General features: G+C 40.6%; 1 protein-coding gene across 1 annotated transcript in view; it reads left to right on the forward strand.

The window, feature by feature from the left end:
- Positions 1–14566, forward strand: part of LOC141273400 (alpha-2-macroglobulin-like protein 1) — a 48602-nt gene that overhangs the window by 14120 nt on the left and 19916 nt on the right. Inside the window, exons 9-18 of the mRNA XM_073685170.1 lie at positions 877–991; positions 1259–1368; positions 1768–1929; positions 2325–2549; positions 4179–4242; positions 5636–5781; positions 8536–8685; positions 8823–8957; positions 10269–10374; positions 13332–13494. Of these exons, the coding sequence (XP_073541271.1) occupies positions 877–991; positions 1259–1368; positions 1768–1929; positions 2325–2549; positions 4179–4242; positions 5636–5781; positions 8536–8685; positions 8823–8957; positions 10269–10374; positions 13332–13494 (1376 nt within the window). The remainder of the gene's footprint in view (positions 1–876; positions 992–1258; positions 1369–1767; positions 1930–2324; positions 2550–4178; positions 4243–5635; positions 5782–8535; positions 8686–8822; positions 8958–10268; positions 10375–13331; positions 13495–14566) is intronic.

Here is a 14566-nt window from a genome sequence, read left to right on the forward strand (position 1 = left end):
GCTTTCCTTAAGTTCCTTGCTGAACCGACTTCTCACGCTGGGTCTTCTCCCTCCTGCCCTGTGCTTCCCCACACTCAGCCCCGCTCGGGTGCTCTGAAGTCCCTCTGGGCAACCTGGAGTTCCCGGACCTACTTGACCCTCACGGTGGCTAGGATGAGGCTGTGGAAACTGCACTATAAAAGTCAGAAGCCTCCGGTTTTTCCAGCCGAGACCTGGAGTAACACGGCTGGTCCAGGGGCTGGTCCCCTTCTTGCGGCCTGATCCCTCTGACACCTGGCAGATTCGGGGCGTACGGGTGCCGTCCTGCACTCGCCGTAGCCCCTGGGATCCCTTCAGTAGAACGGAGCCTTTCTCCTCTGCTCCCCTCCTGGGCCTCTATCACTAGGCCCCACTTGTGGAGAAGAGCTCCTAACGAGACTCTGCTCCCCTCCTTACTGCTCACTCACTTCTTCACTGACTGCCCTGCCGCCCTAAGATGGCTTCCCTTTATATACCTCCTATGATGGTGCTCCCCTACTCTACTTACTCCACCCACACCCACTACTGGTTCGCCCTACCTTTGGTTCCCCCCACTCCAGCCAGGGACAGAGCTCAGCAGGAAACACAGTGCATCCTGCCCTTCCAGCCGGCCTTGAGCAGTGTAGTGTTGAATGTGGGTGTTGGGGTTCCGGGCAGCACTCCCTCCTTACCTGAGAGAAGGAAATACCACACCTCTGGGTGAGATGCCGTACCTCTGTGGCGACTGAACCCTCAGGGGCGCCACATAGGGATAGATAGATAGATAGATAGATAGATAGATAGATAGATAGATAGATAGATAGATAGATAGATAGATAGATAGATTAAATAGACTTTAAACTTTTTTCTTGACTCTAGACTGATGTGAACGGATGCTACACCACAGAAGTGGACACTGAATATTTCAAGTTTAAGTACGATGGGTACAGCAACTATCTTGACTTGGAGGCTTGTCTTGAGGAGGATGGAACTGGTAAGGATGATTTTGAATTATTATTACTAGCATACCCAAAGCCTAGAAACTTATTTTTACAGCCAGATGGCAGCTTGGTTTACACTATAGAGATTTGTAGTCCTTCTACTGAATCTCACAAAATCTACGCAGTGAAGTGGTACAGCCCCATCATGGACTTAACACATTCATAAGATATCTTATGTCAAAAATGACAAAGTACATAAAACCGTTTAAAACTCCATTTTCCACATTTTGAAACTATCATTTTGTCCTGGTTTCCCATAGGAGTGGAAAGAAAGGCTGTGAAACACATTTTTATCAGCGAAGTTCTTGCAAAGGTGGAATTTAAAGAGTCCAGAGGGGTCTTTAAACCAGAACTTGGTTACAGAGGTCAGGTAAGTGATGAGTATTTTATAGCAATGGCATGCTCCAAATCTTGTAGAGGTATTCTCCAGGAGAGAAAATATAATGTCCTACTGAGGCCCAATATTGTGGCACGTAGACCGCCTAATAGACCATAATATGGAGCACTATGGTCATTACGCAGACCTATTCACACAGCGCTTGAGCATATGCTGAGCGATTCTGTCCCATGATTTGAGTAATCGGTGGAGTCTCAGGACCCAGACTTTCACCGATCAGCAATCCTGAACAGGGGATAGAACACATCAAAAATGATTTATTTTCAATCCAAAATAGGAAAAAATAGAAAAACAAAGATATAGACCATAGTTTTCATCACAAACCTAAAATAATTGATGTTTCTGATCTTTTGGTTTGTTTGTTTTTTGTAGATGATACTTACATTATCTGATGGAGTTCCAAAACCGGATGAGGACATTGAGCTATATGTTAATGAGGAAAGAAGAGAAGAAATTTACACAACTGATAAATATGGGATAACGAAATTTACATTAGAGCCCACCATCTTAAGTGATAACGTGATCAATCTCAGGGTAGGTAACCACCACATGGGCTGGTTTCCAAAAGTGGTTCAAGAAGTTGACATGACAATCGCTTTTAATTAAAACATGTAATTAATCTCAGGTTTGTCTTTTTTTACATCTGTTTTAAGGCTAACTTAAAAGAGTTCAATATGGCGATGAGACCTGTGTCTATGCCCTTAATGAAGTCTACTGTATAGATGTCCGTTAATTACATGGACATGACTATGATATTAATAAGAATTGTGTAATGCTTTACTTCCCCTGTGGTGGCGCTATGTTGCTCTCAGATGATAGTTTATTGTTAGGGTCTTGTCTCAACAGTGGACAGCCAATGCCATATTAAAACTCTGCATTGTACAATTCATCCATATTGATAAAAAATCTATATTTTTCAACGTCTCTAGGCACGCTACATACCCAGACAGCCAATGACAGATGTGACTGAAAAGCAACCGGTGTACGAAGATGGTTATGCATCGGTGATCCCTTCTTATACTAGAGTAGTAAGCCAAGTGAAAATCAGAAACGAACCTTTTGTCTTGCCCTGTAACGAGAGAGTGAACCTGTGGGCAGACTATGTCCTGGATGCTTCCGAGTACTCAAGAGAAACTATAGACTTTCATTTCCTGGTAAGTCATAGAATCGATCTAGAAGGGTATTATTGTTATATTTTTGTTTTTATTATTTTTTTTGCTATTATTATTTTTGTGTTAATATTTTACTACTACTATTATTGCTATTACCAACATTGTGAACCCTTCCAAAACCCTCAGACTCTAAGGCCTTAGATATACATAATGTTCACGCTTACATCATGGCTTCTGCCATTATATAAGATGAACCCATTATGAGTCATTTTATAACTGTCTCTAATGCATCCTGACAGATCCCACTGACCATAAATGAAAAATGGTAGTCTAATGGAGAAGTTTTAATGCAAGTATGCTAAGAACTCATGCCCCAATTCATCAAAATATTTTTGCCAGAAATCTGGCAAAAAACACTCTGATAAGTCACAATTTTTCTGTGACTTTTGGTGTTTTCACACTAATTTTGCCCAGCTAAGCCAAAATTGGTGGAGCTGGGCCAGGACAGGAACATTGAACTCAAATACACCTCCTCATCAAGACCAACATGAACATTGCCGGTCTTGATGAATCAGGGCCTAAGTGCCAGGAAAAGACCGACCAACAATCCACTGTGCCATGGCCAGGGAACGTAGACACACAGCTTGGTCAACAATATGAACCTTTGCCGTACATGAGAATAAGCCTAACTTTAGTTATGATATAGAGAATTATAAAAAGTGTTACATGGCTATATGAACCTAAAAATAAGAAAGGCAGGATACACGTGGGTTACGGCCAGTTGAAAAAAATGCTCTGAGTTATACTGTAACTGTACATATTCTCAGCCCTGTATATTCTACTTTATTCTAAATCTTCTTCAACCCATCTCCTGTAGAAGAGTTGAAGTTTTCACACTGCCTGTGACATGAATGCTGCTGCACTGGCACAGTCTGTAGCCTTTCCTATGCCTAAGATACAAATTGCAAACCTGGTACATTTAAGTGAATAATGCTAAACTGCATTACTACACCTGTTCTGCTGTGGTAGAAAAAAAGCTAAGTTTTAATCCTGCACAACTCCTTTAATTATTTGGATACCCTTAGGTTCTAAAACATGTGATTGAACCCAACCACACAGAGTTAAGGCTCCCAAACACATTAGACTAACGTTGGCCATACCCACTCATATCAATGTTTAATGTTTATGGAATCCCCCAACTCTTCCTCATGAGATCATTTTCAGGGGGAGATAAGGATCTGACGTGTCTGATTTTGGACTGCTGATCCTTTTGTTCTTTAAGAGAGAATAAAGCACCTAGAAAGATCTCACAGAATCTGTCTCCAGAGCTTATTTTAAATGAAAGGGGAAGTTACCAGTGTGAGACATGAAGATCAGGAGAACAGACTGTCAGTCATTACATGTCTCACACTGGTAACGCATCCATTCATTTAAAATAAGCTCTGAAGGCCGATTCTCTGAGAGATCTTTGTCTCACCCATAATCTTAACAGCTCATTTACATATTAAAAAATGTGGATTTCTCTGGAATAAAACATCAGATCGCAGATATCAAGGTATCATTTTATGACCTGCACGCCCATATAGACGACTTATGGGGGTTGATCTTTCTGACAGATTCATTTTAAAGATGCAGCTTTCTTACCTCAGTTTTGTATTGTGTTTCTTATAGATCATTACATTTGGGAGCATTGTCTCAAGCTCAAGTATAAAACACGCAATTTCTCCAAATGGAGGTATTTTTATGCATTAAAATATATCACTATAAAACAATCAAATGTAAACATGTTTTTAAGTGAATGGTTTATTCTTAGTCTATTACTCTGGGGGGGGTTTAGAGTAGAAAAAAAGTTTAGTTTAGTTTAGTTCTAGACACAATGCCAATTTTATCTATAGGTTGTATCTGAGATTGGATGACTTGTAATGTCAGACACAGGCCATAGACAAGAAAGGCCAATTTTCTGTTAAAATTTACCTGTCCTTACAATATTATTTTATTAATATTATTATTACTATTACTGTTTTATCTTTAGCATTTTTACTATTATTACCATCATTTTTTTCTGATCCCTGAGACCCAGACAATTTGGTCTACTGTCTAGCAAAAGGTTTCAATGTTCTCAAATTCTGATATACTGTATGGTTCTTCCCACTGTCCTTATATTGTATATAACACAGTATTATCTTTCTATAGTTTTGATGTACTTTATTTCATTAGTGGATACTTTGTTTGGAAACCATTATAACTTATTTCCTTCATTCTTTCCTTTCTTTCTTTCCTATTATTTCTTTCCTTTCTTTCTTCTAATTTTTGGGCCTGAATGTGAAATCTTCAACTATCATGGTTACTCTACAGTCCTTTTTAATCATATGGGCCATAGGGACCTTTTGGGCCCTCCTATGCTCCCAGGCACAGGTGTGACTGCAACCTCTGCACCCTGGGTTATGCATAGAATGAAGCCGATGCCTCATTCTCTTAAACAGGGATGTCAAACTCAAAATACACAGAGGGCCAAAATTAAAAGCTTGGAAAAAGTTGAGGTCCAACCCACATAAAGTACAATGGCCCCACATAGTGATCCATATAGTATAATGGCCCCACATAGTGATCCATATAGTATAATGGCCCCACATTATCATCCATACCGTATATTAGGCCCCCATAGTGCTCCACACAGTATAATGGCCACACATAGTCCTCCATAAAGCAAAATGGCCCCACATAGTCCTCCATATAGTATAATGGCCCCACATAGTCATCCATACTGTATAATGGGTCCACATCATCTTCCATACAGTATAATGGGTCCACATAGTCCTCCATACAGTATAATGGGCCCACATAGTCCTCCATACAGTATAATGGCCTCACATAGTCCTCCATACAGTATAATGGGCGTCACATAGTCCTCCATACGGAATAATGGCCCCACATTGTCCTCCATACAGAATAATGGCCCCACATAGTCCTCCATACTGTATAATGGGCCTCACATAGTCCTCCATAGAGAATAATGGCCTTGACTGGCATCACGGGCCAAACATACTCACCCTGTGGGCCAGATTTGGCCCACGGGCCAGAGTTTAACATCTGTGCTCTAACGCATTCATATTTCTTCTTTCAATCAGGGCTGAAGAGCTTCTTCCCCTTTCCTGTTATGGTCACACCTGACATGTCGCCTTCCGCCACCATCATAATTTACGCTGGCCTTGAAAATGGAGATCTGATTGCTGACAGTATTAAAATCCCTGTCACTAGCTGCTTTCCCAACACAGTAAGTGCTATAGTTTTCTCTTCTACCATGTTAGGGCATTGAAAAATAATAATTTTGTAAGTTTCACAAGATATATTTATCATCCATCTACTAGATAGGCAATAAATGACTGATTGCTGGGGGTCCTAACAATCACTAGAGCTGTGGTCCTGGGGCCCATTTTTCTCTTCACTTCATGACTATAATGAGCCCGGCTAGTCCTTTCAGTATCTACAAAGTGGTAAAAACTGCTGAGCCCTTGTCTGTTTTTTGTTTGCTCCATTCATCTTTGACTCCCTTATGAACAACATTTATCATTTATCATGTGGATAGCTGATGAATGTCTTTAATAGCACTGTGAAGATCTGAGATTGTGGGTTGTAAATAATCACCTAGGCAGGTTAACGATGCAACAATATTTTATTCCTCACATTCATGGTACTGTAATACTGCAAGTCCAGGTAAATGGCCAAAATACATTGCCCCCAGTCCACAAGATCCCCTCCCTGGGGAGGTGGTTCCACTGCCTTTGTGCCAGGCGATACTCACTGACTCCTAACTTTTGGTTGGCCCACAGAATTCATATCTCCAGCCAGTATAATCTGTAGGCACAGTCCACGCTCCTCCAGATGACAAATAAACGATATAAGCACTGGTATCCAGTAGCAATAGTCCTTAAGAAACTTCATCAAAGCCAGACGACAGATCCCACAACTGTAGCATGTTTATCTGTGAGGATTAAGGTTGAGGTTGAGGTCCGGGCTATGTGCGGCCGGTCATGTTCTTTCCATCAAACTCCCCCAATCATGTCTTTATGGACCTTGCTTTCTGCACTGGGGTGCAGTCATGGGGAACAGAAAAGGGCCTTCTCCATACTTTTCATAAAAAGTGGAGCTACAGTTATCCACAATATTTTGTATGCTGAAGCATTAACATTTCCATTCACTAGAACTAGAACAACCCTTGAAAAACAAGCCCATAGTATTATCCCTCCTCCATCAAACTTTACAGCTGGCACAAGGCAGCCAAGCAGGTATTGCTCTCCTGGCATTCACCAAACCCAGAATCATCCATCAATCTCCAGATAGAGAAGTTTGATCCATCACTCAGAACATGTTTCCTCCACAGTTCACAGTCCAGAGATGTTGGCTTTACACAAGTCCATCCATTGCTTGGCATTGTGATTGTTGATGTAAGGCTTGTATATATCTGCTCAGCCATGGAAACCAATGTAATAAAGTTCCCAGCGGGGGCACAGTTTTTGTGCTGATGTTTTGTGCTGATGTTAATACCAAAGTAGGTTTGGATACTGCAGTTATGAAGTCAGTATAGCGTTGGTGACATTTATGTCCTCTGCTCCTCAGCACTCGATGACCTTGCTCTGTAACTTCACGTGGTCTCCACTTCATGGCTGAGTTAATATCACTCACAGGTGACGGAGAAATATTTAGAAGGGATGAAATGTCATGACTGGACTTGTAACACTGGTGGCTCCTATCAGAGGACCACGCTGGTATCAGTAAGCTCTTTACCACCAGCCATTCTGTGACACGTTAGTAAAGGTAGACAGCATGGCAAGGGGATGGATATTGTACAATGGGGGCAATGAGACTGAATGAAAAACTGGAATTCAATATTTAAGAACAGTTTCCCAACACGTTTGTATCTATAGAAGGGGGCTGGAGGCATGGGAACCTAGAAGGAAGCCCCACATGACCGGGATGGGCCAGGAGGGTGCAATTTTGAATCCCAATGAACGAGATTGGGTATAGGTTTGGAGGGGCGGGCATTTGGATGGGGGTGGGGTAGGGGGGGGAGAGGTACAATAGGGAAAAGTGTGGGAAAACGGGCAGTCCAGAGAAGAAGTCATAGGGAAAAGTTCCCACTCACCCACCCTCTTTTCCGTTGGTATTTTTTGAGATTAATGGTAAAAGGGTGTTTTTTTATCGTGGAAGAAATAAAGGGGTATTTGATGTTGCATATTATAATGGGTTATATTAAAAAGTGTATGTAAAGTTGTGTAAGAAGGTTTGTCGCAGTGGCTTGGCGGGGGGTGGGGTTTTTGGAGTTGGCACAGAAGTGTCGGTGGAAAGTTATTGGAAATTTACAGGCAGTGGCTTGATTAAGCGGGGTGATCTGGGATTTGGTTTTTGGGGCTCTGGACGGGGTTTTACCCTGGGAGCTTTTGGTGCCTTTGAGCTGGTAATGGACGGCTGAAGGTAACATGGTGGTTCGATTTCGGTTTAGTTATGCCAGATCTATTTTTAACTCCAAGAACCCTCCCTTCTTATTTATTTTATAATAATGTTTATATGTTAATGTTGTTTGTTAATAAAATTTATCCAAATAAAATTTCAGGTGCAGTGTTTTTATTTGTTAAGGTACGTGAGGGCGGTAAGATGGGAGGGGGCATACAGAACGGTGGAACTCGGGTTGTCCGTACACGGTCAAGTGTATGTAGACAGCGTAGCACTACGTTCTTGGTTGTTTTTAGACACTTGGCTTTGTATTGTTGGAGCATAGAGACAGATATTCCCATCTCTGTGAATGGTTAATATGGAAGTAAAGTAGCTCTCAATCAATCATCTCCCAGTGTCTGAGCTTCCTTGAATCATTATAGAATATTTAGGTACTGAGACTTTAGAATGTACAGTATATTTCTCCTATCATTATGATGGTGTTGGTTGTATAGTCTAATACATTTCTATAACAGGTATGGTGAACCTCTACATTACCTGTTTATTGTAACTGAGATGATAACTTGTTTCCTTAAAGGTTTCCCTTCAGTTTTCGGATGAGCAGAGTCTTCCTGGGTCTATAGTGAATCTTCACATCAGTGCTTATCCAAATTCCTTCTGCAACGTCCGAGCTGTGGATAAGAGTGCCGAGCTCCTGAAATCTGAAGAGAGAAGTTCAGAAGATGCCGTAAGTGGCTACCATATAGTTTACGAAGATCTTTACTATTAGGTTATTTCCTCTGTGTAGCTCTCTCCGTTATAATTAGAAGTAAATTGAGTTATGAGTTGAAGTTTGAATTGATTTTTATCTCTTTTCTGGTTTAGGTGAATGAATTCTTAAATGATTGGGATACGTATGGGTACCCCATACAGATTGAGGAGCTCCAGACATGTCCTGATGGTTCTTTTCCTCTTATGGTAGAAGATTTTGACCGACCTGATATATACAGTTTTTTTGAGGTAATAAATCTTGTACTTATACTTTTTAATATTCATCAGTATTATATACAGCGTTGGAATGGCTTACTGAAGGCCCACCAGTAACATTGACTCTTGGGGCCCACTGTTCAGCTACATGCAAAAATGAATAACCTGACCCTAGTACACAAATTTATTTATGCTTCTATATAATATTGATTTGGCTAGCTTGTTTAATGAATGATTAGATACCTTTCTCTGCAAATTGTGAATCAAATGTAATAGCACTACTTTAGCAGTCCTTCACAGTGGCCTACCGGAGGATTCTCCTGTTCTCCTGTGGGCCAGTCCAAGCCTGATTATATACAATATATATTATTTATATGGGGAGGATAACTTACAATAATTTCGAACCTCCAGCAATAGGAAACATTTCCTCATAACACTAATATTTATGACTAGTCAGTGGTTCTGTGTCTATAGTGACATAACATGGCAGTATCATCCATTGGAAGTCATCGGGGTATCATACCGTCACTTTACAAAGCAGTGATGAGTGTTTTCATCATTGCTTGATTTCCATGCCGACTTCTCTGAGCTGTAGGGGGTAAAGGGACCAGGGTTCTCTGAAGTCAAAGTCCCAGTGAATAGGTTAAACGCTGCTACCCTAAATAGCCCTTTAAAGGGACCTTTCGCCAGGTCAAAAGTGGCGACTTTTTGCTCTTATTTTATTCCTATTGCTCCCCTGAGTATTTAATTTTTTCTTTTTTTTAAATCCACCATACAGGTCAGGAGATATGAGCCTTTTTATTTGGTGCAAATTTTGATGGTCTTTATGAAGAGGGCGTGGCACACAGGGTAATTATACAGAGCAACCTAAAGACACGCCCCCAAGGAATCTGTCAGCCACGCCCCTTTAAAAAAAAAAACATAATAAGTAGCACTAAATAAAAAGGCTCATATCTCTACAACTGTAAGTCAGACTTAAAAAAAAACAACTGAAAACTCAGGGGAGCAGCTAGAATAAAATTAGAGCAAAACTGGACACTTGTGCCTGGTGACAGGTCTCTTTTAATAACATAATTCGAGGAGCCTGCCACTAGGGGGAGCTCTATGTATAGTGATTTATAATGCTTCCACCAGGCAGTATTAAACTACGTACACTTGGCTCTTGAACTCTCAAATTGAATGGTCAGTCACTTGGTCACTGTATAGGTCTATATTTAGGGGTTTACCATTCTTTCTTAATCATTATATCAGCTGTCACCGGATCAGAATCTATATTTTATAAAATATTGCATAAATCCGCAGCTCACAATATTATATCATTTATACCTTTGTGATATATTACAGCAACCTGGAATAAAAGTCCTGACCAACTTCTTGATTCGGAAACCCATGGAATGTGCAATGCTGGAGACAATTTCAGCCCCGTCAAGTCCTGTTCCCACTGAATTACGTGAGATAATTTTGTTTATTTGTGCGGAAATTATTAATTTATTGATTAGCAATTAGCATGCTGAGCACACTGATTATCTTATCTTCATAGACCCCTAGCTAAAAATAATTGAGGAAAGCTGCAGATGTTCCATATTGCCTTATTATGTCTCTTGCTAACAAACAAGCAACTGATAATACTAAGGCTATGTTCACACATGTTGTGTTTTTCAGCATTTTTTGCTGCAGATTTTTATGCAAATTTTCAGCTGCATTTGGCAGTACCAGCAAAGTCTATGAGAACCGGAATTCTCTGTTCACACACAATTCATGTTTTTTTTGTTGTTGTTGCGTATTTTGTGCCTTGGTTGGGTTTTTGGAAAATAGAGCATGTCACTTCTTTCAGCATTTTTTTCAGCTTTTATTCACCCATAGGAAGTAATGGAAGGAAAAAAAACGCTGAAAAAAAACGCATTAAAAACCACAGCAAAATTTGCATCAGCGTTTTTCATGGCAAAATAGAATGGGGTTCGTTTTTGTTTCACAGAACTTTATGTACATGCATAAATAGAGACAGAAGGACAGTGAAAAAAATACTGAAAAAACACAGGAAAACCTGCGTTTTTGACGCGGCTGATTTCCAGCCAGAGATCAGTTTTGCAGCAGATTTGTAACGTAAAAAAAACACATGTGTGAACATAGCCTAAGAGGCTTATGATGAATAACTTGGACACTGTTGTCTTTGATCTGCAGCATATTCTCACACTATTTTCCGAAACAATTCCAAGTGAGTTGTGTTTGGTATTGGAGCTCAGCCCTAATTTATTAAATGGAGTCCATAAACTGGAATACCGAAAATGTCTCGTATTGGACAACCCCTTTAAAATATTGTTAGGGACAATTCTTTTCTTTTTATTACTTAAATGCATGTTTTTGAGGAGAAAAAATGATGCACGATTTTCCTTCAATAGCGTCTATGTTTTAATGTCTATTGCAAGCTGCAGAATGAGTTAACTGGGAGTCCGTCAGTCAGTCTCTTATGACTGTCTGGTGGGGAGTATGTAACTCTTTTATCTGTCTTTTTCTGACCTGCTCTCAGCTGATTTATGACCCCATCAAAGTTGAATGTGCAGGGAAACAAAGAACCTGTAAAAGCAAAGATGGTGCAAAACTTTTAATAAAACTGCTTTGCAAAAACGATTTTTATATCCATTCATTTAAAGGAAACCTGTCAACAGAAAAAAAAATGCTAGTAGCCTACAGATATGGGGATATATGCTGCCCGGCGCCTGCACTTAGCCTAATGCTGCTGGGAGAAAAGTACCTTTATTCTCCCCAGCAGTGCTCCTGTTTTAGTCACGGGGTGATGCCGGCACCTCAAAAATAATATATTTGCTTGCAGCTGTACAGTCAGATGAGCATGCTAACCAATATTATATTTAGTATCGTGGTCTGACAGGTGTTGTGACCCGATAAGACTGGTTATGAGTGTTCTCCCCAGCAGTGTTCCTGTTTTAGTCATGGGGCGATGCCGGCACTGGTTCAGTCATCGCTCTGAGATTACAGAGCAGCGACTGTAACTGCACCCCTGGCCCTGACTGACAGCCAGCACCAATGCAGAGCTTGTGTCAGTCAGGGCCGGGGCGTGGTTTCAGTCACGGGGGCAGCGCCAGTGCTGGTTTAATCACAGCTCTGAAAATACATGGCGGCTGCTGTAACCACACCCATGGCATTGGGGCCGTCTGTCAGGCAGTTCGTGACTGAACCAGCGCCGCCCCCGTGACTGAAACGGGAACGCTGCTGGGGAGAATAAACTTAAATTTCTCTCCCTATTGTTAGATTAGATTAACCCAATATCTGCAGGTTAATAGCGTTTTTTTCTGGTAACAGGTTCACTTTAAGTAATAAAAAAAAGTTCCCTTATCAACAGTATAGATGATAACTTTTTGATCGATGGGGTGGTCCCACCACTGGGACCTGTACCAATCGCCAGAACGAGACACTTTTATCCACATAGAAATTTTGCAGCAATGCTCAAGCTCTACCACTTCACCATTCATTTCCCTCCATTAATTCTCAGCTTTTTCCTGCAGCCCCATAGAGAAACAATGGAGCAGCGATCAGGCATCTGATCAAATGCTCCATTATAAAAATTTGCTGACTGAGGTGGACTTACTTTATTAAAATATAAACTTTATTTGATTTCCTTTTTTTTAAAAAAAAAAAAAAAAGACATAGAAACTTAGAGGCTGTAGAAGTCACGGTGTGAATAAGTAGCACTGTGCACATAATATAGAGTATACTGCAGCTACACCTATCTATATAATCAACTGAGTAGTATGGTGATTTATAGGAATATTAGGCTAGTAAGGGCTGAGTGCAATAAATAATAGCCTTACCCTGTTAGTGTAAAGGCAGAACCTCAAAAATAATATATTTGCTTGCAGCTGTACAGTCAGATGAGCATGCTAACCTATATTATATTTAGTATCGTGGTCTGACAGGTGTTGTGACCCGATAAGACTGGTTATGAATACGGTGGATTTCTATGTTTTTTTTTAAAAAAGGGAAATCAAATAAAGTTTATATTTTAAAAAAGTAAGTCCACCTCAGTCAGTACATTTTTGTAATAGTGGACTTTATACTGGAGTTTTCAAGGTCCTCAATCAGTGAATTCTCAAATGCTCCATTATAGAATGGGGATAAAAGTTCCCCTTTTGAATATAAGTTCCCTGTCCTAAAGATCAGTGTGGGCCCCATCAGTCAGACACCCACCAATCAATCATTTATCATCTAATCCTATGGGTAGGAGATGAATTGTTTAAGCAGAAAACCCCTTTAACTCTACGGGCATCTTAGAATGCAGCAGTATTGCAAAGTTGTCCCTATCAATAATATGTGCCAGTGTTACTAACAGCTGTAAAGTAATAAAATTTCACAGAGTATGTTCAATCATTGCTGTTTTATTTCTCTTTTTAGAAATGATGGCTATGTTTGTTCCAGAATTTAACACCCAGGCTTTAACTGAAAAAACTTTAGTGGTTTCAGAAGTGATGGCACTTACTGCAGACATTCCACCCCCCAAAAAACCCGTTCGCAGCAAGTTCCCCAGCACCTGGTTAATGAACACTGTGCCAATCGGGTAAATACGCTATACATGTATATTGTAACGCGGTAGGGGTGTTGCAGGGCGGCATGGCAGTGCCATAGATGGCAACAGTCCAAAGAAACGTAGGTTTTTATTTTCAGCCAAAATGCAGTAAAACAAAAAGCAACCAAAAACAACAAAGACTTGCCCGGCTAAACGCTAACTAACGTACCATACCGCTTACTCATGCTACCAGGGATGTATGCAGGCTTGACTTTACAGCAACTCAGAATATAGCACTTTAAACCGTTGTGCATTACCTCCTCAGGAACTCCTCCTGTCAGTTTGGAGGCTGTGACTCTAATAAAGCTTTTTCCTTCAGGCTTTTCTGTGTCTCCAATGAGACCACCTCTCTCAGCTGAGCTGGCTAAGCCTCCAGTACTGCCCGTACTGGAGCTGGAGTGGGAGTGATGAGCCCCACTGCCAAATCTTACTCATCACTCCAATAAAAACCGTCCCAGTACTATCATAAATAAACAGGCTCAGCAGCTAACCAGCACTACCCAACTTTTAATATCTTGCCCAGCTTAACTTTCTGGGAGAGATATACACTCCGTCCAGTATCTTCCCTGTTGGCCGCTTACAATTATATATATATACATTACAGTGGGTGCGGAAAGTATTCAGCCCATTTAAATTTTTCACTCTTTGTTTCATTGCAGCCATTTGGTAAATTCTGAAAAGTTCATTTTTTTTTCTCATTAAAGTACACTCTGCACCCCATCTTGACTGAAAAAAACAGAAATGTAGAAATTTTTGCAAATTTATTAAAAAATAAAAACTGAAATATCACATGGTCATAAGTATTCAGAGCCTTTGCTCAGTATTGAGTAGAAGCACCCTTTTGAGCTAGTACAGGCATGAGTCTTCTTGGGAATGATGCAACAAGTTTTTCACACCTGGATTTGGGGATCCTCGGCCATTCTTCCTTGCAGATCCTCTCCAGTTCCGTCAGGTTGGATGGTGAACGTTGGTGGACAGCCATTTTCAGGTCTCTCCAGAGATGTTCAGTTGGGTTTAGGTCGGACCATTTTTTGCGTTCGTGAACATCTGAGTGAGGTTTAAC

This window comes from Phyllobates terribilis, unplaced genomic scaffold (assembly GCF_046119375.1).
Source record: "Phyllobates terribilis strain yellow unplaced genomic scaffold, ASM4611937v1 Scaffold_5__5_contigs__length_657084704, whole genome shotgun sequence".
NCBI lineage: Eukaryota > Metazoa > Chordata > Amphibia > Anura > Dendrobatidae > Phyllobates > Phyllobates terribilis.